We start from the raw sequence: 23,496 nt of genomic DNA, 5'->3' as shown, positions 1-23,496 counted from the left end.
TTTCTTTTTATAAAAAAACTCGTTATGTTTTACCTTATTAATAATTAACAAACGCTGAATTCTTTTTTTTTTTTGTTTTTTTTTGAAAGATAATAATTAAGGGAGTTCCCAATCATTTCTCTTTCTAAGTTCTTATTACTTTTTGCTGGCCAATTTTCAGAACTACTGTTGCCACTCCCTGTTTCGATACTTCCACTCCAATATCTGAAACGTAAAGGCACGCTCGAGTACAGAGATCAATCTCAAATGAATCTGGCTGCAGTAAAAGCGCACCCTGATGAGTGATGACTTTTACGGCTTACCCTTTCGCTCAGGCGTTTCCACAAATTTGAGAGACGCGACCAAAATATACTGTAAAAGGGCAAGTTACAATCTTGACTGGAGCAGCCACTGTAGAAAAACAGACGACTATTTGAGTATCTATTTTGCTTTTCATTTCTTGCCCGTTTCTATGCATGGAAGAGGAAGGGGAAGGCAAGAAAAGAAAGCTAGAGATAGACTGGAAGGCCGTGTGGGACAACGGCGAAGAAGAGGAGCCGCAAGAGGTAGAGGTAATCGGGAAGAGTAGGGCACCGACAACACCGTTGGAGAAAATGAGCGGCGTCAGCAATTTTCCGGTGGATGATCAGCAAGATTACGAGCAGCTGCTTTCCGATCATGAGCTCGAGGTGCAGATTCAGCGCCAAAACGCGCTGCTCGGTACTATGGCCTCAAAGATGCGCGACAAGGGTCAGAAAATTCGTGCCAAAATTAAGCGCCTTGAAGAGGAGAAGGAACGCAGGACGCTTCGTCGAGCACGAATGGTCGGTATCTTTTCCGATGAATCTCCTCGCCTTGCTATATATTTATAAGATGGCTTGCATTTTAAGGGTTTGTACTTGGAATATTGTATTGTATGGACTAGCTAATTTTGGAATCGTTAATATAGTATTAATTATAATAGAGTTCTAGCATTTTATTTACTTTATCTTTAATGTGTATGCCTCGTTACCGAGCATTCGAATAATTGGTGTTCTGTTTTCGGACTGTTTAGGTATCCAGTTTGAATGTAATTTCTAAGTAAATTAGGTGTTATGATGAATTTTCCGCAAATGGTGTGATTAAGTTTTGTTGCAACCTCTACTTAGAAGGTAAAGTTGTTACTTCTGGTGCTCTTTGTTGGTCGAAAAATGTAATTATGTCTATCCAACTACTATAATCTCATGTATTTGGATTATAGTCATGGGCTTTGCTGTCGTCTCCCAGATTTGCAAGTTAAAATGTGTTAATGAGGAGTTTTTGCTTTGGTATTTGATTGTTTCATGGGAGTCATTACTTGGTGTAGTAGTAAAGTCTTGAGCTGTCAAGTTCAGACATGATGATTGAACCTTGAGACTTATTACTTACGCAGAAATGCTCCAGGTTAGGACTATTTGTAGATTACTCTTCCTAGATATTTGAGGATCTTGCTTTGCACATTATGTTTTTTCTTTGGGAAATTGGGAAAAAGCCATGATGAGATATATGAGTGTCACGATTTTCCTCTTTCAGATATTATAAGTTTGTTTGGCTAGGAGTTCCATCGCTCACTGGGACAGTTTGTGATGAATTCACTTAATGAAGCTGCCCACCTTCTTCGACTACACTCATCTTTCAATATATAAATTTTATGATTACGGGTTCAAAACTAATATGGAGTCCATGTCCTATTTGATGGGCATGGGCTTTACAAGGATATTTCGGTTTACCTTACATAGATATTTGATGGGTTTAAGTTTCTGTTTTTCTAATCCTTTTCTCTTCTTTTCTATTTTTCTTTTGTTTGGAGGACACCTAGGCCTTTCATGAAGTTTCTGTTTTCCTATTTTTCTTTTCTAATGATATTTTTTCTTTTATCCGAAAAGATTCATTATTTTGATTGATTCTGTAAAAGTTGACTGTCTGTAAAAGGCATCAAATTAAATGGGAAGTTATGCAGGTGACTATACTTGTATTTGCTTGGACTACTGAGAAAAGTTCATACGAATGCAATGTGATTTTTGAAGCTTCATTTAAAAGTTTTGTTTGGGTTAATGGTAATTCAGTTCTTTTCAAGTAGAACCTTATGCTTAGAATTTTTCCTTTGGTTGTTTTCATATTTTGGTTAGCAGGACGATGACAAATTGGAGAAGCCAACTCAATCAACACAGTCAGGTATTATGGATGTAGTTATTGTTGATAGCTAGTATTAAACATTTTGACTAGTCCAAGAGAGGGTACAGAGTACTGTGGCTTGTGAAGAATTTAAAGAATTTTCTCATGAAATGCTTGTTGCGTCGAGTCTTTACTTGTTAATCTTGTTGTTGTTATTGTAATATAAGATCCAGTTAACTTTGATAGAATTTTGTTTCTGTATATGAGACACTGATTTCTGTTGTATAGCTTGGATGGAAAGCTAGTGGAAGAAAGAAACTGCTGACATATATGTACCCTTGTCTGTATATCCTCCCACGAGGCAATTTACCAATGTAATTAAGAGCATAGGAGTATGACATGCACAAAAAATTGTCTTAATTTCTACTGCATGGAAAATAGCTATATTGAATGAACATACATATTCTTTGTAGGTTCTTTTGACGGCTGCAGTCAAAGGACTACATCTTCTCAAGACCTCTCCCAATCTATATTTGCTACTTGTTTTTGTGAGAAAATGGAAGGAAAAGTATGGGCCTCTTGCTTCATGTTTGTGTTGAGCTTTATTAGATATCTCTTCACTAAATATCATGCTTGCCTTTATGTTACAGACAGATTATGGGACTACCAAAGCATTTGACAGAGACCTACAAATTTTAGGCTCAGAAAGTCAGGATCTTAAGTGTAATGGGGACTTCTCACAGAGGGGAAGACAAAAAGAATGCTGCTCATCAAGGCAATCTCACTTTCAGTGCCCTAAAAAGCCTTCTATAAATGGATGTAAGGATGCTTTCTTGAAAGGTGATCATAAGCGCATAGTTTCGACCCCGCATGTGCTTCGTGATGATGATGAGGATTCCGTTAATTGTTTTGCTAAGTAAGCTTATGATCCTATTTATCTTTTCTTGCTCCTAATTCTTCTATAACATGAACTTTTTTGGCATATTTGTTGATTTCTTTTTTGAAATAAAAAGTACATTATAGGGCTATAAGGGAGGCTAGCCATAAACAAGAGATTTACAAAAGATCAGAAATCATAATGTCTATTAGGTTCCCTGAATTCTCAACGTCAAGAATAAGATGTCTTATAAAAATTTTTGGGTGGGGGACTGATAATCTCCAATCTTGTCCAAAGGAGAGCAAGTCCCATATAAAACTCTCTTGTTCCTATATCTCCAAATAACCCTGATAGAGGAAGTATAAATGATTTCTTTTACTAGATTTACATGCCATTATACTTGACTATGCCCATATTTTAGCAATACTTGCTCTTGAGGCAGCACAAGACAAATAAAGGAGCCCTAAAGTAGAATCTGACAGCTTTCTAGGCTTTGAACACTAATGGAGGAGATGATTGGGGATTCATACTCGTGAAAGCATGAAGGGCAACCATTGGCAACGAGCTTCCTCTTCTCCCAAGTTATCCATGGTAATAACTCTTTCCCGTGTGGCTTTTTATTGAGAAAGAGGAGTTCTGGAAGGTGCCTTAATTTCCAAATTTGCTTCTAAGGAGATTTGAAACCCTTCATTATGGTTGCAAATATACTTGTAGATGAAGTCCACCAGGAAATTCTTGTCTTTGGCTAAAGGCCACATGAAGCAATCTTCCTTAGAAAGGTCATTGGGCATTCAGACAGAAATGCCGTCAAATGCACGAAGTCAACAGTCTCCCAATTATTTAGATTTCTAGAGAGTTGAATGCCCAAGAAACCTTTTTTACTAATTCAAATTCCACCATCTTTCCAAAAGCCTACCACCTGTCCACTGACAACCTTGAACACCACCAAGTTCAAGATAAGGATCAATTTCTCGCTTATCCATTCTCACAAGCTGGTCCCATATGAGAATTAATACGTACTAGTCCTCGATCCACTTTCTTGAGTTCTATACTTTGCCTTATTTGCCTCCCACCTAAGTTTATCTTTGCAAAGTTAGAAAGATCCATGATAATTTGGCTAGCAATGACCCGTTCGTCTCTTTAGGGTCTAGAAGGCTAGTTTAGGTCCCAAGACACTAGATGCTAATGCCTCTAATCATCCAACTTGTCCTTGAAAATCTACATGTGAAGACTGTAGGTGCTTAGCCACCTTAGGAAGATACGGAACAAAGATAAGAAATAAACAAAACGATTGGACAAAGTGCTTTTGATAAAGGCGAGTTTGCCTCCTTACCTCTCTTTGAGCTTGCAATCTGTTTTCCATTGTTATAGGCATCTGTTCAGTATGCTGCAATAATTTGGTTCACAAAGGCAACTCCAAATGATTTATTGGAAGAGCTCTGACTTTACACCCAAGGTCCATCATGCTACCCTCAACATCAACTCCTTCCCAAAATGCACCAATTCAGGTTTCTCCAAATTAATTCCATGAGAGGAAATCGCTTCAAAGCATGCTAAGAGACATCTTAGATGGAGCACTTTGACTCCTATTTGGCTTAGAAAAGTAAAGAGTTCAAGGGAAAAAAAAGTGTTACCTTCTTACTCCTTCCACTATTTCCAAAAGTTAAACCCTTAATCTTTAACTTTTTAAAAGTTACTCCTTATACTTTTTATTTTCTAAAAAAAGGTTCAAAACCTTAATCAAGTTAGCCGATCTTGCCTTCAATAACATTATTTTGAAAACCTCCATCACTAGAATAAAGAGAGAGGAATCTGGAGGGTCTCATTCTCAAAGGTTCCTAGAAGAATGAAATAACTCAAGTGACCCGACATTGGTCATCATAACAAAAGGAGTGAGTGAGAGGAGAAAAAACACATTGATGAATCTCCTCCACCAGCACCATAACTGATGTAGCATAACAGACTAGGATTTAGAGAGATAAGAAAATTAAGAAATAAAGAAAAATCCAATACAAACTCAAAGGGATTGATAACAATAAAATCATGTCATGATCGCTCAAAAATAATATCTATTTTGGGGGTAACATGGGGAATGGTTGGTTTGGTAAAAGAGGAGATCTGGGCATGGAGAGGCTTCCATGGGGATAAACACTAAACAAGAATTTAGCCCTTGTCTCTTTGTCTACCTTACATTAATTCGGAAGAATAGAAATAGAAAGGCTTTTGGTACATGGGTTAGCACCCCCTCGTGCCCATATTAATACTATACTTCTCACTTTTTATTTCAAATGTAAAGGAATAGAAAGATTTATGAGGGCATAAAATTTCTCTTGATAGAAATAATAATTTTTGTTCCAAACCCTAGTTTTTTTAATTAAGAGTCATCATCTTTACACTTATGAGGATTTTGGGGACGTGATTGATATTTTGGTCGATTTTTAAATTTTTGTACATGGTTTAAACCCTCCCTTGATGTTTATAGACAACATAATTTTACTTGAAAAAGATAAACTTATAAAATTTCTTATCAGTGGGATCTACAGGCACAAAATGGTAACAGGGCAAAGTGGTGTGCATTGAGCTTAAAAAAATTTAATGGTCTTGAAGGAGCTCAACTTTTTCAAAGTTCTGAAGAAAAATGAGTTTTTCCAGGTTATAGTTATGTGCCTAAATTAATTCCTTTTATAATGTATTTGGTCTTAAATGGGTCTCTCCTCTTTCTCTAGAATGTTTGTGTCTCTTTTTCTTCTGTGGTTTTGGTAAGAATAAGAGGAAATGTTGCTTTTGAGAGGGGCTCTTTTGTTAGGTTGTGAGTTCTTTGGTTGACTGGAATGGAAGGCTCTTTAAAGACTGCATTTTACCTCTTGCTTCTTCCGGACATAGTTACCTTTTTGGTCTTTCTGGAAAAGACACATAGGCGTTATAGAGATATCTCTTTTGCTTATTTTACAAACATATTTTGATGCGGAACCCGGGATCAACAATGGAATTCAAAACCCTGCATATACATTAGCAATCAGAAAGTCAAAACCCTAAACAAACCCTCCCTACTTGACTCGCACTCAACAGAGGAGTGAAAATCAAGCTAACTGGGAAAGAAATAAAGAATTAGAATTGAAAAGACGACACGAGATTTACCTCGATAAGTGATCCCAATTCCTATTACAACAAGTCGGTTGAAAATCCACTCACTCACTCACTCACTCTTTCAAGCTTGGAAGCTTAAAAAAAGAATACCTGAATTTTATTAATAAGTTGAATATTTTGAATTAAATTACAACTCTAAATTGAATGTCTATTTATAGTGTAAGCCATGCGAATAGTAAGAGAAAAATAATCTCCTAATTAATAGTAGAAATTATATAAAAAATTAAATCTACGCTAGAATGGAAAACTAGCAAGAATTAATAAAATTACAAATAAAATATTATAGATATGATTTCTCTATGAGGAAAACTTTTTAAATAGGAAATATCTTAATTAATTGTACCTGATTTAAGGGAAGAGATTCTGTTAAAATATTTTTCTCTTTCTCAAGTATTTTTTTTTTCACGAGATTTTACATTTAAGGAGTTTTCCTCTTTCTCAAGATAGCTTGCAATTTAAGAGCAATTTTCCCTATTGGCTGATCTTTAATTGTGAAGATTTTCCATATGATTAGGAAATAAATTTTATGAGAATTTTTCATTTTCATGTCTTGCAGAATTTTTTCATTTTCTTATTTATTTCCCTCTTGCACTTGGGGTGAATATAATATACTATTATACCATTGGGTTAATGGCCATGTTATCATCTTTTCTTGTGGTTCTTTAATGGGTCCAACCCTATCTTTTTCATTGATTCACGCTTGGATAAAAAGTTGGTAGATTTGTTGTAATCTTTTAGCTCTCCCCTTTGTAATGGGCCCACTTGGTATTAAAATATCCTCTCCACCAACTTGATTCATGTCCATGCTTACATCATCCCCTCCCTTTTCAAAAAGATTCGTCCTCGAATATGAACCTGCATCAAAAAGGGAAATGTCAGAAACATTAAAGGTAATAGACGCACCGTACTCACCTGGGAGGTCAATTTTGTAGGAATTGTCATTGATACACTGTAGAACTTGAAAAGGTCCGTCTCCTCGGGGGTCCAACTTAAGTTTTCACTGATTGGGAAGAATCGTTCCTTTCGCATTTGAATCCATACCCAATTGCCAAGTTGGAACACTACTCGCTTCCTTCCTTTATTGACGTGTTGTGCATAGGATTCATTCTTCTTTTGGATATGCTGCCTGACCTTTTCATATATGGTTTTAACAAGTTTTGCTCTCCAGTGACCATTGTTATCCTGAATTTCCTGCAAACGTAAAGGTGTGAGGTCCACTGGAGTTAAAAGATTAAAACTATAAACAATCTCAAAAGGTAAAAACTCTGTAGATGTATAAATGTTCCTATTATATGCAAATTTTACCATAGGCAAACAATTCTCCCATATTTTCAAGTTTCGGCCAACTATAGCTCTCAATAAGGATCCTAAGGTCCTGTTTGTAGCGCCCGGACCGAGGAGGAAAAAAAAAAAAAGCCACGTCGGCAGCCACGTCAGCAGGCCCGGTCAGCAGTCCCGGCCAACCGGGGCCTGCCACGTGGCAAGACCACGTCGCTCCGGAACGGGCCACGTTGGCGATCCGCGTGGGCGCGATCGGACGGCTCAGATCAATCGCGCGATCGGACGACCCAGATAAAATCGCACGGACGGCCCAGATTCAATCAAAAACGAACGGCCCAGATTAAAACAAAATGGACAGCTGAGATCAAAAGGCAAGGGGTTATAAATAGAACCCCCACACCAGACCACAAACCCTAGCCGCCTGCCGCTCGCCGGAGAAGACGAACCAGAGGCCGACCGCCGCCACCCGCCGCCGCACCGGGGAAATTTCTGACCGCCGATCGAGGTAAATTTCATACCCCCGACTCATTTTTCCACGCTGATTCCTCCTGTGGCCAAATCGAAGCCAAAATCCCGGCCAAACGGCCGGAATACGCGGCCGAAGACCAGCGGCGCCGCCGCGCCCCCTCTCGGTTTTTACCTCCGACGAGGCCCTTCCCGGCCTCTGTTTGATGCAATTTTTATATCACCGTGATCACCATTCTTTTCTCTACAGGTTGACCGGAGCCGAATCACCAAACCACGAACCTCGCCGGAGAGCCGCCGCACCCGAGATTGCCGCCGCCAGTAAGCTCCGCTTCTCCGTGATTTTTTGGCCCCCCGAGGGCCCTAGGGTTGTTTTCTCGCAGGGACCGATGCGAGTGTGGCCGAATTCGGCCGGAAACGGCCGAAAACAGCCAACCCGAGGCGAATCGCCGCCGCAAGCGGCGGTGCCGTCGCCGGAGCACGGCGGAGCCGCCGTGCCGGAGTTGCGGTATTGGCCAAAAAAGTGGCCCTGAGCCTAATTTGAGATTTTTTGGAACACGTGCAGGTACCGTTAGTGTGTTTCAGTTCCCCGGGAAAAAATTCAGAGAAAATTAGGGACGGCCTGTAGGCGCACTGTGAATCGTATTCGGATCCCGAAAACAAGTAAGGACCCCTCACCCTATTTCCTATCACGGTATTAAAGTTCAAAATGATAAAACGGTATTTCTTGAATTAACGCATGTGTGAAATTGCTTAAGGTTGCTAATGGAGCCCGAGTCTAGTGTGATTGATGATTTACTGTTATTTGGCCTGTTTTACAGCTTTAAATGCATTATGAGGTTTGATGTGTTCATTTTGTAGTTTCGAGTGCATATATTACTGTTTTATTAATTATGGGTTGAAAGACTGAAGAACTGATACTGTATGTTGTCTGTTTGGCATAAATTACGATTTGCTTGTTTAAATATGAATTGATGATGCTTATTGAGGAAAAGAAAAATGAAAGATTGTGTAGACTGATAATTGTATGATGGGGTCAGCCTGACTAGATATCCTGAGAGATGGTGGACGGACCGGGTCCGTAGGGAACCCTACCGGGATTGTGGTCTCACATGCCGGACGGGGTATGGAGATCTTATGGTTTTGGCGCCCATACCGGACGGGGTATGGGGACGGCCCGTTTCACCCTCATACCGGACGGGGTATTGAGGTTTATGGTTTTGGCGTCCATACCGGACGGGGTATGGGGACGGCCCGTTTCACCCTCATACCGGACGGGGTATTGAGGTTTATGGTTTTGGCGCCCATACCGGACGGGGTATGGGGACGGCCCTGGAAACTGATTATGAATGTTAAAGGTTAACGGGTAGTGGGACCCCTATGGACCCCCATGGATACTAGTAGGCTGGTAAATGAGAAAAAAATATGTGGTATAATGATTGAATTACAAAAGGCGTGATAAGTGCTATGTTTTACAGCTTATATTATTCCATGATTGTGATAATGTTATTGTTTTCTTATATTGTTTCATGAATTCCACCGAGGTAAGTGGATGGTAAAGGTTTTATCATAAATAAAAGGATTTGTTGTAAATCATGCTCCATTGGTCTTTTGTGTTTTTCTACCCACTTTTACCTCCGTGACGGTGAGATATCGTGATGTTCTTACTGGGCTAGTGTTGCTCACTCCTTATTTAACCATTTCAGATCAGGAAGACATGGTTCCCGAGCCCGTTCCGCAGGAGGACGACGAAGGGGATGCCTAGAGACTCTGTAGTCATACTCATAGTTTTATTTTCGAGTTTCTCTTTTAGTTAGTTTAATCTTTTATATTTTAAGTACGTTTTTGGTTTTCGTGTAAGGGATGTTAACTGAAATTTTGATCTCGCTTCCGCATTTTATGTGTTTAAATACTCATTTCATTTTCACATTTCCGGGGTCGTTACACTGTTAATGACCTCAGTCTGATTATTAGTTTGGAGGTGACATGCAGTAGAGATTAGCAACTTATTTTTTAATTTATCCCACAGAACACTTCAAAAGTGACTAAGGAATATCACATCCCTATCAGTCACAATTGTCTTAGGAATGTCATGAAGTCTCACAATATCTTTGAAAAATAAATTTGCGATATTTGTCTCATCATCAATCTTATGGCATGCAATGAAGTGTACCATCTTACTAAATCTATCCACGACGACATATATGGTATCACTACCTCTCCTGGTCCTAAGCAATCCTAATACAAAATTCATAAATATATCTATCCAATGTGCTGTAGCACAGGTAAAGGTGTGTATAATCAATGAGGTAGAATCCTAGATTTGATATGCTTACATGCAATGCACTTACTATAAATCCGCTCAACATCTTTTCTCATGTTAAGCCAATAAAAATGCTCATTTAATATATATAGAATTTTAGTTACCCCAAAGTGCCCAATCAATCCCCCACTATGAGCCTCACGCAGTAGTAATTCCTTGAGTGAACAGTTAGGTACACATAACTTACCATTGCTAAGGAGGAAATCATCATGTTTATAAAATTTATGAAATGCAGAATGCTCACATGCATGATAAATAGTGAAAAAATCATTATCATTAGCATACATCTCCTTAATATGTTTAAATCCTAACCACTTAGAGTTAAGTGTAGAAATTAAAGCATATCTGCAAGATAATGCATCAGTAAAAATATTATCCTTATCTTATTTATACTTAATTACATAAGGGAAAGATTCTATGAACTCGACCCACGTACTGTGACAATAGTTGAGTTTACCTTGACCTTTCAGATGTTTTAGGGATTCATGGTCTGTGTTGATCACGAACTCCTTTGGCAATAAATATTGTTGTCATACATCTAATGCTTTCACCAAGGCGTACAACTCCTTATCATAAGTTGAGTAATTCAACGATGCGCCACTAAGTTTCTCACTGAAATAAGCCACGGGTGCATTAGAACTGCTTCTATACTAATACCTGAAGCATCACATTCAATCTCAAAAGTTTTGTTAAAGTCAGGTGAAGTTAAAATAAGTGCAGAACATAATTTATTTTTTAATAAAGTAAAAGTATGTTATTGTGTTTCAGTCCATACAAATTTTACATTTTTCTTTACCAGTTCATTCAATGGTGCTGTTATGGAACTGAAATTCCTAACAAACCTGCGGTAGAAGTTCGCTAAACCATGGAAACTCCTTACTTTGCTGGTTGATGTCAGAGTAGGCCATTCTCTGATTGCTTTCACCTTATCTTCATCTACCTCAATGCCTTGTGCACTAACTACAAATCCTAAAAGAATTAATTTTTCACTACAGAAGGTACACTTTTTGGCATTCACATACAACTGTTCTTTCCTAAGGACCTCAAGAACAGATTGGATATGTTAAAGGTGATCCTCTAATGACTTGCTATAAAATCAGGATGTCATCAAAGTAAATTATCACAAATTTACCTAAAAAAGGTCATAAAACATGATTCATAAGTCTCATGAAGGTAGTAGGGGCATTTAATAACCCAAAAGGCATTACTAACCACTCATACAACCCATACTTAGTTTTAAAGACAGTTTTCCACTCATTTCTAGGTTGCATCCTAATCTAGTGATATCTATTCTTAAGATCTATTTTAGTAAAAATAGTAGATCTACTCAGTTCATCCAACATATCATCTAACCTAGGGATATGGTGTCTATACTTTATCGTAATTTTGTTGACAACTCAGCAATCCACACACATCTTCCAAGTGCCATCTTTCTTAGGCACCAGTAACACTGGAACAGTACAAGGGCTCAAACTTTCTCTTACATGTCCCTTACCTAACAACTCCTCCACTTGCCGCTGAAGTTCTTTTGTCTCATCAGGATTACTTCGATAAGCTAGACGGTTGGGAATTGAAGTATCAAGGATAAAGTCAATATGATGTTCAATCCCTCGTAGCAGTGATATACCATCCGGAATCTCCTCCAAGAACACATCTTCATATTCCTGCAAAAGAGAGAAACAGAATTAGGCAAAGAAGTGTCAAGGTCAGAAAAAGTTAGATAGGCTTCCTTATACTGAAGTACAATTAAGCTTTGCTTCTCACATATTGCTCTCCTCACTTTTCTCTCCCTAACATATAAACATTCTTTTCTTTTCTCTCTCTCACTTTCTCTCATTGGGCCTTTTTTATTGTTCTTTTCGGTCTCTTTTACGCTCAATGAGATTTCTTTATTTCTTTCAGTCTTTTTTTTTTCAGTGGGCCATTCTTTTTCTTTTTGGCCTATTTTCTTTTTTTTTTATTTTTCTTTTTCTGAGTATTCTTCAAAGGATTTCTTGATTTTGATTTGATCAGCATAGACCTCTTTTGGAGATAGAAGTGTCAAAATGTGTTTTAGACCATCTAGATGTAAAGAGTATTGATTCTTGAATCTGTCGTGATGTATCTGTCTATCATACTGCCATGGTCGTTCAAGTAAGATATGATTGGCGTGCATGAGAACGACATCACAGCATACCTCATCTTTGTATTTGCTTATGGAGAAGAGAATTTTGACTTACTTGTATACCATAACTTCTCCACACTTATTGAGCCAGTGCATTTTATAAGGGTTAGGGTGTTTAATACAAGATAACTCTAATTTGTCAATTTGCAAAGTACTGGCGACATTGGCACAACCGCCTCTGTTTATGATCAGACTGCATATCTTCTCATTCACATGACATCTGGTGTGGAAGATATTCTCTTTGTATATTTAGGGATCTTCGGACAACTAATATTTCATCCTGTATTGGGGCTGCTAAATTGTCTTCACAATTATCTAGTGATGTTCTACTATCATCATCACTGTTGTACTCATTGGCAGTCTCTATCTCACCATCGTCTCGTAATAACATGAGGTTTTTGTTGGGGCATTGTGACACGATGTGTCCAACTCCAAGACACCTAAAACACTTAATAGAACTTGGTCTTTGGGTAGTAGTAGGTAGTTTAGGGTTACCTTTAGATTCGCTAGAGTTGAGTTTGTCCTTCCTGTCTTCATGTTTCTTTCTTTCTTTCTTTTTAGGCCATCTGGAACTAAACTGAGGGGTAGTTTGAGAATTACTTATGGAGGAACTTCTTACTTTAGATGTTTCTCAATCTTCATAGCCATGTGTACCATCTCATGCAAATTTATGTAGTGATGCAGTTCCACAACATTAGCAATCTCCCTGTTCAGACTACTAAAAAATCTAGCCATGATGGCTTCTGGGCTCTCATAAACTCTAGCCCTGATCATTGCCGTCTCCATCTCCTTGTGGTAATCTTCTACCGAGAGAGATCTCTGGATCAATTTTTGGAGCTTCTGGTGCAATTCTCTGTGGACAAATCTCTTTCTCATAATAGACTTCGTCTCTCTCCAAGTGGATATAGGTTGGTCTTCATCTCTTCTCTTGAGAGCAGTTACTTGATCCCACCAAACAAGTGCATAATCTGTGAACTTGATAGCTGCTAGCTTACTTTCTTGGATTCACTATAGTTGTGGCAGTTGAAAATCAACTCTACCTTCTATTTCCACTCGAGATACGTCTCTGCATCATTCCTTCCTCTGAACGGGGGTATTTGCATCTTGATGGATATGATGTTATCATCTTGTCTCTGGATTTCTCTTCTACCGACTTCACTATTGTCGTCATGTGACTCATCATCATCCTGGCGGTGTCGGCGTTTGGGATGACTACGGTTCCTCCATCTCTCTCATCCATTCTTGTTGTTATACCTTCAACGACTAAACTCAATTTGTTGTACATGTCATCCATTCTATCCTCAATGCGTTCTTTCAAGGTCATAAGTTGGTTGGTTTTACTAAGTTGTGATATATCTGCAAAAGATATTAATGAAAAAAAGAAATCACTCACTCTCAATCACTCATATTTACCTCTCCCGTCTTCTCCCGTCAAATTGAGTGTTAGAATTGGATCTCTTGAATCAAGACAAATAAAATTGTCTTTTAAGACTCTGTAAAGAATCCTAAAAGGAATTTTGTTCTTTAAAATTTTAGAAGTAAACAAACAGAAAAAGAATTTATGATGTGCTTATGTTTATAGCTAAGTAATTAGGATGCAATTAACCGCTTAAATGTATAATGGAACTAAAGCACTTAAGAAAGAATGAAACTAGGAGTAATTATCGACTTAAAGCGTCAAAGATTCGATTAATCCCTGTAGATATAATTGAAATGTTATACCTAATTATTCTATTCCAATAACGGTTGTACTCTATGACTCACTTGAGTTTTTGTGATGCAAATACTAATGCAGAATATTGAATGTAATATTGAAAAAAAAACTAAAGAGTTACACACCTCTCCCTTCTTTTTTTTTCATAGATTCTATTTTTTTCTTTTCAGAATCTCTTTTTTTTTTCATTATAATAATACCGTAAAAAAAAATTCTTGAAAACAAACCAAATGAATTAGTACTTTATATAACGAGTGCTAATTTTATATAAGAAATAAGTGTAAATAGTAAATAAAAAAAAGAGTAGATTTACCAGAGCCTATACTCTGATACTAACTGATGCGGAACCCGAGATCAACAATGAAATCCAAAATCCCGCATATATATAAGCAATTAGAGGCTCAAAAACCTAAGCATCCCTATTTGACCTGCACTCAAATAGGGGAGTTTAAAACTAAAGTAACTGAGAAAGAAATAAAGAACTATAATTGAAAAGAGGCCATGAGACTTACCTCAATAAGTGATCCCAATTCCTAACACAAGTCGGTCGAAAACCCACTCACTCACTCTTACAAGTTTGGAAGCTTAAAATAAGAATAGTTGAATTTTATTAATAAGCTGAATATTCCGAATTGAATTACAACTCTAAATTGAATGCCTATTTATAGTGTAGTCTATGCGAATAATAAGGGAAAAATAATCTCTTAATTTATGGTAGAAATTATATAGGAAATTAAATCTACACTATAATGGAAAACTAGCAAGAATTAAGAAAATTACAATTAAAATAGTATAGATATGATTTTCCTATGAGGGAAACTTTTTAAATAGGGAATATATTAATTAATTGTGATTGATTTAGGGGAAGAGATTTTGCCAAAATATTTTCTTCTTTTTCAAATATTTTTTTTTTCTGCGAGATTTGACATTGAAGGAGCTTTCCTCTTCCTCAAGATAGCTTGCAATTTAGGAGCAATTTCCCCAATTGGCTGATCTTTAATTATGAAGATTTCCTATATGATTAGAAAATAAAATTCTATAAGAATTTTCCTTTTTCATGACCTGCGGGATTTTTTTATTTTGTTATTTATTTTCCTTATGCACTTGAGGTGAATATCATATATTATTATATTCTTGAGTTAATGACCATCTTGTCATCTTTTCTTGGATTTTTTTAATGGGTCCAATCCCATCTTCCTCATTGATCTACACTTGGATAAAAAGTTGGAAGACTTGTTGTAATCTTTTAGCTCTCTCCCTTATAATAAGTCCAGTTGGCATTAAAATATTCTCTCCACTAACTTGACCCATGTCCATGCTCACATCAAATTTGGATGCATTTCTTGATTTTTGTTGTCTCTACTCTTTCTTTGTGTTTTGTTTAGGAGGATATCTTATCTTCTACTTATGTGCTTACCTCTTTTCTCTATCAAATAATGTATTCTTTGTATCTACAAAAATATTCAGCTAACTAATCATTATAAATCCTTAACCTGGTGTGCTTTTGTCCGGGTTTTCAATCTTTTCAAAGATGGGTTGGGAAGTTATGTTTAGAAGACATATTGGAAAGATTACTTTTATCCGATTTTCCTTTTCGTTTCTCTTTCATCTGTTTTTTTTTTCTTTTTCCTTTTTTCTTGGAAAAGGATGCAAAAAGTTCCGTTGGTTGCATTCCTTTCTTATTTAAAAAAAAAAAGAAGATTGTGTTCCTTTCACTGCTTTTGCAGCATTAAAAAGTTTCTCTTATTGCTTTTTTTGAGCTATGGTTTATAGTTTTCCTAAAGTTTTTGAGAGTTAGAATTGTTCAACTGTGGCTTTTCATGTGTATGACTTATTGTTCCCACCATCTATTTTGATAGGAAGGATGCTGTTCCAGCTTTGCCATCAAATGATTCCAGGCACAAGAAGGTATGTGTTTTTAAGTTTCCTGACCTTTTGTTATTGTATTTGATACCTGGTATCTAAATCACCTTTATCATGATACATAGAATAAGGTAAGGATTGCCATCACCAATGTCATGCTCTTTAGCAGCCGTCATAGCAATGATGGAAAGTGAATCTGCAAGTACTGTAGCATTAATATTGCTTATGTTGTTTATTTTAAAAAAAAAAAAATTTACTTCTGTTGTTAAAGGAAATTTAAGTAGTTTCTCATTTTTTCTCCTTTATTTCTGGTTCAATTAGCCTAGGGGGTTTAGGAATTTTAGGATATTTTAATTTGTTATTCTCCTGTGTAGAAATGTATATATGTAGAAATGTAAATACACTAAGGGTAAATTAGTATTTTACTAGGTTGTTATGATAGTTGGGAAATGACATCTTTGTGCCCAATAATAATAACAAAGGATTCTCCTCTTCTCCCAAACTCTCAATTTTCTTCATGGTATCAGAGCTAGTTTGATCCACATTCATCATCCAAATCAAGCCAAATGGCCACAGATGAGCAAACCTCCTCTCCACCTGAAGTTCTTTCAGGATCCTATCTTTCAATGCCAGTCAATAACTCTCACGTTGATCAGGCACCCTCGTTTGTCACTGGACATAGTTGGAATGGAAGCAACTATCTCCAGTGGTCGTCCTCTGTTCTGATGTTCATTTGCAGAAAGGAAAGAGATGAGTACCTGACTGGAGAAATTGTTCCACCTCCAGCAAACGACCCGAACGCTCATATGTGAAAAGTCGAAAATAATCTTGTAATGTCATGGCTGGTGAATTCCATGACAACATAAATTGGAGAAAACTTTATGCTTTATGAGTCCATGCATGATATTTGGGTTGCTGCTCGCGAGTTTTATTCCAGCTGTGATAACACTTCAGCAATCTTCGAAATCGAAAGCCACCTTCATGACCTGCGACAGGGAGAGCTTTCTGACTCAATACTATAATGCTCTCACTCGCAATTGGCAACAACTTGATGTCTTCGAAGAACATCAATGGAGCTGCTCTGATGATTCTATAATCTTGAAAGTCATCATTGAGCGAAAAATGGTCTTTAAATTTCTGATGGGTCTCAACAAAAACCTTGATGAAATTTGTGAATGCGTTCTGAGCACCAAACCATTGCCGTGTCTCAGAGAAGCTTTATCGGAAATCTGTCGAGAAGAGAGTAAGAAGAAAATCATGATGGGAGAGTTTGGCCCTAACGTCGTGGAAATGGGTTCCGCACTTGCTGCTTAGAAGAAATCCTCTCTGGGCGAATCCCAGAATAGTACTCTCGCCTCCAAGCACACCTTTGCCTTTGTGGGTTGCGTTTCGGAAGTTGGAGGAAGAAAGGGGAGACCGTAGTGTGAGTTTTGCAAAAAACAACCCGGTCATACTTGTGAGAAGTGCTGGAAATTACATGGCAAACCAGCTGAGAAAAAGCATTCAAGGGCTGAGGGCAATATGGTAATTTTTGAGAAATTATCCTCTGCCCTCACATCAGTAAAAACAACTTCCTTCAGTTCAGCTCAAATGGAGGCTCTCTTGCAAATGTTTTCTCAGAAGGGTCTACTTGGTAATGCTTCAGTTTCTCAGAAAGGTAATTGCTTACTCAGTTTATTTGCATATTTTGTTAAAAGGTAAATGTGGATTATTAATTCAGGGGCATCCGACCATATGACTGGGTATATTACACTCCTTCAGTACAGTGAGTGTAAGCAAATTTTCTCTATTAAGATCGCTGATGGAACAAGTTCTATAGTAGTAGGAATTGGCTCAACCTATATATCACCGAATTTGGTTCTACATTCCATCCTCTACATACTAAATTTAGACTGCAATCTACTATCTGTAAGTAAATTATGTAAAGACTTGAACTGTGCGGTCAAATTTGACAAAGAGATATATGTTTTTCAGGACTTGAACTCGGAGAAGATGATTGACAATACTAAGAAGGAATCAGGACTTTATCTTCTACCAATCACAACATCACCTCCAAATGGACAAACTAAAAGTGCAGTATGTGCTAATTTTGTATCTGTAGGATGTTCTAGTATTGAACAATCTATTATGTTATGGCATTATAGATTAAGACATCCAAACTTTATGTATTTGAAACAATTATTTCTTTCTTTATTTAGAAATAAAAATCTAAGTTCATTTCAATGTGAAATATGTCAATTTTCTACACATATTTACAATTCATATTTCATTATTATTTACAAACCCTCAAAATCCTTTGCATTGATCCATAGTGATGTATGAGGACCGGTTTGGGGTGAAAAACAGTACTGGTACAAAATGATTTGTCTGCTTCATTGATGATCACATTAGAATAATCTGGGTCTATCAAATGAAAGAAAAATTTGAGATTGGTTAAATCTTTTAGAAATTCAACACTATGATTCAATTCAATTTCAAACAAAAATATAAGTGTTAAAACTGACAATGCCTGTGAATACTTTGCATCCAACTTAGGAAAGTACCTTACTGACCAAGGCATTGTCCATAAGAGTTCTTGTGCTTACATCCCTCAACAAAATGGTGTAGCAGAAAGAAAAAATGACATGTTCTTGAAGTGTTTCGCTCACTCATGTTTACCACAAATGTTTTTAAACTTTTTTGGGGAGAGGCTATTCTCACTGCCACATACCTGATCAATAGGATGCCCTCCTGTATTCTTAAATTCAAAACACCTTATGACTCCCTTGTTCAAGCATTCTCAGAGTCTCATATTCTTCACACAATTCATTTTAAAATCTTTGGCTGCTCTGTCTATGTTCACATTCACACCCATCTTAGAGGGAAACTAGATCTTAGAGCCTTTAAGTGTATTTTTTTCGGGTATTCCTCCTCTCAGAAAGGTTATAAATGTTTTTGTCCAGTCACCCCTCGGTTTTATAACACTATGAATGCCACCTTTTTTGAGAACAAACCCTTTTGTCCCACTCTCGATATTCAGGGAGAGATATCTGGTACTCAGGAATATCAATTGCGGGATGTGAACATACCTCCATTACATATTTCATTAACAACATTAGAAAAAGAACCCGTCTATCAAATTACTAAAGAACCTGAACCTGAACCTGAATCTGAACCTATCACAGAGACTGACAGCACATTACTTACAATAAGTAAGTTGCGTGTCTATACTAGGAGGAACAAAATTTAAAGTAAAGATAAAGTACCTGAGTCAACTATGCACTGTCATGATTCAACTTGTGGATCAAACATCCAGAATAACACAGGTAATGAGATTTATGACTCAACTGATGATATTGTTTTACCTATTGCTTTACGAAAAAGTGTTCGCTCTTGTACAATGCATTCCATACAGGATTATGTCTCATATGACAAACTATCTTCAGAATATTAGGCTCTTATGAGTAAGTTTGACAGTATCCCTTCAGAACTGAGAATGGTTTATGAAACTCTAAAAATTCGTGAGTGGAATGCTGCTATCCAAGAAGACATTTCAGCTCTGGAGACAAACGGAACATGGAAATTATCTGATCTACCTTCAGGGAAAACTCTAGTAGGATGCAAGTAGATTTTCACCACTAAATACAATCCTAATAGTAGTGTGAATCGCTACAAAGCATGACTTGTTACTAAAAGGTTCACCTAGTTATATGGAATCGATTATCAAGAGACGTTTGCTCCAGTTGCCAAGCATAACATAATTCGGGTACCATTCTCTTTAACCTCTAATCTTGATTGGCCTTTTTTCCAGCTTGATGTGAAGAATGTTTTCTTTAATGGTGATCTAGCAAGAAGTATATATGGAAGTCCCACCTGAACTCGAGATAAATGCACAAAAGGTATGCAAAATAAAAAGGCACTGTATGGTCTCAAACAGTCACCAAGGGTATGGTTTGACAGATTCACTAGGGCAGTGAAGCCTATGAGATATGAACAGTATCAATTTGATCACACTCTATTCATTAAGCACTGTATCACAAGAAAGAGTGTTGTACTAATCGTTTGTGTCGATGACATTATACTGACAGGTGACCATAATGAAGAAATCTAAAAATTGAAAGACTTTTTAGTCCAAAAATTTGAAATCAAAGACCTTGGAATACTTAAGTATTTTCTTCTGATGGAAATCGTTCGATCCAAGAAGAGAATTTCTAATCTCAGCAGAAATACATCTTAGATCTTTTGAATGAGACATGTATGCTTGGTTGTAAACCTGCAGAGACTCTTATGGAATCAAATGTTAAATTTGGCTCCAAAAGTGATAGCAAATTTGTTGATAAAGAGATGTATCAGTGATTTGTTGGAAAACTCATATACTTAGCTCATATGAGGCCTGACATCTGCTTTGCAGTAAGCACTGTGAGTCAATTCATGTCTCAACCTACTGAAGAGCATATGAGTGCTGTCTATCGCATCTTGAGGTATCTAAAGATAACACCTGGATAAAGATTATTTTTTCAGAAAACTATGGTCAGAGATATTGAAATCTACACTGATGCTGATTGGGTTGGATCAGTAACTGATAGGAGATCTACATTTGGTTACTGTTCTTATGTATGGGGCAATCTAGTCACTTGGCGAAGTAAGAAACAAACTGTTGTGTCAAAAATAGTGTTGAAGCTGAATTACGATCTCTTGCCCATGGAATACGTGAAGGAGTATGGCTGAAAAAAATTTTACTTGAATTAAGGTTCTCGGCTCCCACTACTATGAGGATTTGGTGTGACAATCTATCAACTATAAGTATGACCAAGAATCCTGTGTACCATTACAAAACTAAGCATGTGTAAATTGATCGATACTTCATCAGGGAGAAAATTGAAAGTAAGGATATATCACTACAATATATCTCAATAAGTCAACAAACTGTAGACATTTTCACAAAAGCACTGCCAAAAAGAGAATTTAATAATTTTGTATCTAATGTAGGATTACTTAACATTTATCTATTCTAAATTGAGAGGATAGAAATGTATATATGTAGAAATATAAATACATTAGGGGGTAAATTAGTATTTTACTAGGTTGTTATGACAGCTGGGAAATGCTCACTACAATTGCACCCGTTAGGCTGTTAGAATATTTTCCATAACCTTTTTTGTTTGTTCTGCCCGAATGCCTATAAATTGACATCTTTATGCCCAATAATAATAACAGAGAATTCTCCTCTTTTCCCAAACTCTCAATCTTCTTGCGATAATTATTGGTGCTTTACACAACGATTTTTAGGGCATTTCAATTCTTCAATTTGTAACTATAGGCCCTATATCAATAAAATACTTCAAGCATATGCAATAATTGAAGACAAATTATCGATGCTTTTATATTTTATGTTGGCCCATCTCTATAATTTTTAAACTATTGGTAGCTTATTTCTGTCAAAGTAAATGATAATCACCTGGTGGGGCTATTTGGCAAATTTTCAAATTGTGTTTTCTAGTTAGATGGGGTGAGACATCCTCCAAAATCTAAGGTCAATTTTTTGATTGAAATAAATTCTCAGAAGTTTTTATTAGGATTGAATGCTATACAATATTCTGATTTCATGTTATGCCCACAATACTGGATGAAGTTATTTGCAAATTTTGTCATAAATCTACAGTTTTTAGATACTCCTCCCTTAGTACAATAGAAGGGTAACTTGCAAAGTACCTGGGTACAATGATGAACTAGCAGTTTTGTCGTAAATCTGCAGTTTTTAATACAATAGGGCAACTGCAGAAGTTTCTCATTTTCAGCATCATATTCATAATGCTCGTCAAGCCATACTCATATCCAATGTACTTGGGTACAATGATGGACTAACAAGTTTACATGGCATTCTTTAAGAAACATTGTCATGCTTTGAGTCGTATCACCTTTTGTGCATCTAGTCATATCATAGTTGCTTCTCGACTACTCGTCTCTTCATCTACTTGCACCTCTTTTGTTCTCAGTGGCTCTGAAGCAGCTAGGATGCTGGTTTGAGTTGCTTCCATGGAGACTCGTGACTGCTACAAATTGTGGCGACTCAATGACGGATTTGACCCTAGAGACGTCAAAGGACCTTTTTCGAAGAACCTTTCCAAGGCGACCATGGAGTGTAGGCGATTGTTTCCGGCTGAAATTTGGGTGCCGTCAACACGTTTTACAATTTTGGGGTTCCTTTGTGAGGGAAATAGAGAATAGGGGAAGGAGGAGAAACGGAACATGGAAGAGGGGTTTCTGGTGTTGGATTAGAAAAATTGAGAGAGAACGGATAAAAGAAACAAAAAGAGAAAATGGAGATTAGAAAAGCAGAAAGGAAGAAGACGAAAATGAAATCCTGAGATACAACTGACTCAACGTTGTGAGAATAGGCGAGAGAAATCTTTTAGATGAAAGAAACAAAACGAACATAAGTTGAGCACACCTGCACGGCCAACATCGCCTCCCTCACGGAGGTGGTCATGTTGTTGCCTCATATCAAGAAATTTTGGTTATTGAGAGCAAATATTCGACGTTGTCTGTGGGAAGAAAGCAGAAGAAATTAGGGTGAGTAGAAATGGGAGGGGATTTAGGGTTTCGATCAACTTTTGGGAGGATGAAGTTGAATGGTTGCTGGGAGCTTTGCAGGAGTTCTACCAGATAAGAGGAGGAAAGCTTTGGTGCCGACATAAGGCAAGTAATGGTCTCAATCTATTGGTGCCCATGGGAGGTAACATGCAGAGAAAATTTCTGGCTGTCACATAGGAGAAAGGGAAAGAGGTGAGACATATTTATTCCAAAAGGTCCATAGGCTGGATGATGCTGGTGTTGTTCGAAATGGTGAGGTGGACATTCAAGGCGTTGGGGAAACTAAAACAGGTCAAAATGAGAAACTGGAAGAAAATACATAGCCCGAAGGCAGTTCACGATAATACGCCGGTTTTGTTGTGCTGTCGAAGTTGCAAAATAAAGTTGAAGGGTGAGTCTAGAGGTGAGAAGAGAGAGGAACTTTGCTAGCGTGATGAAGAAAGGCGCGTGACAGGGAGCTAGGTAGGGAAAATGAGACCAATTTCAGTTTGGCCGGGTCATGTTCAATATTTAAAATTCAACCATTTCGTCAATGTGGGGATAAGGGTCATTTTGAGGAGTTCGAACGAGCATCAGTTTGGAGAGTTCAAGGTCAAGAAACAGGTCGGATTTGTTAAACGTTTTACATGGATCAAGAAAGGGAAGTGGGTGGTCGAGCTGGGAAGTTAGATTAAAAGCTTTAGATTCGGGTCCACTCATGCATGAAGATTTGTGAGTAGTGACAAAAAGTGAAAATCCAAGAAGTGCTTCAAGGGAGATCGGGAGAATTGCAGTGTGGTTCCGACAACAGGCTTGGAGGTAGATTCTAACGATGGAAAGGATAACATTGGAGAGGGGGAGTCTAGTGGATCTTAGGAGAAAGAATGATCGAGCAAGGAGCCACCAACAGAAGCTGAAGCTAATATGTTAGAGAGCATTATGGCCAAGAAAGAAGAAAGGGGATTATTTGGCCAATGGCAATGGTTCTGGTGGTGTGG

The 23,496-nt window shown here is 37.4% G+C and overlaps 1 protein-coding gene across 4 annotated transcripts in view; it reads left to right on the top strand.

Annotated features, from left to right (window-relative positions):
• Positions 1-151: 151 nt before the first annotated feature.
• ULP1D (UB-like protease 1D) overlaps positions 152-23,496 on the top strand; it is a 34,560-nt gene continuing 11,215 nt past the window's right edge. The window contains exons 1-6 of one of the 4 annotated variants that reach the window (XM_088209641.1): positions 152-803; positions 2,130-2,172; positions 2,586-2,680; positions 2,763-3,028; positions 15,943-15,991; positions 17,921-18,022. In XM_088209641.1, coding sequence (XP_088065767.1) covers positions 456-803; positions 2,130-2,172; positions 2,586-2,680; positions 2,763-3,028; positions 15,943-15,991; positions 17,921-18,022 — 903 coding nt within the window. In that variant the 5' untranslated portion in view covers positions 152-455. Of the gene's footprint in view, positions 804-2,126; positions 2,173-2,413; positions 2,487-2,585; positions 2,681-2,762; positions 3,029-15,942; positions 15,992-17,920; positions 18,023-23,496 lie in introns of those variants that run through there. The other 3 variants (XM_088209640.1, XM_088209642.1, XM_088209643.1) reach the window with 3 other exon arrangements.

Source organism: Carica papaya, chromosome 8, assembly GCF_054855325.1.
Source record: "Carica papaya isolate Zhongbai chromosome 8, ASM5485532v1, whole genome shotgun sequence".
Lineage (NCBI taxonomy): Eukaryota > Viridiplantae > Streptophyta > Magnoliopsida > Brassicales > Caricaceae > Carica > Carica papaya.
Note: the sequence above shows the minus strand (reverse complement) of the source record. Positions and strands in the feature narration are given on the sequence as shown.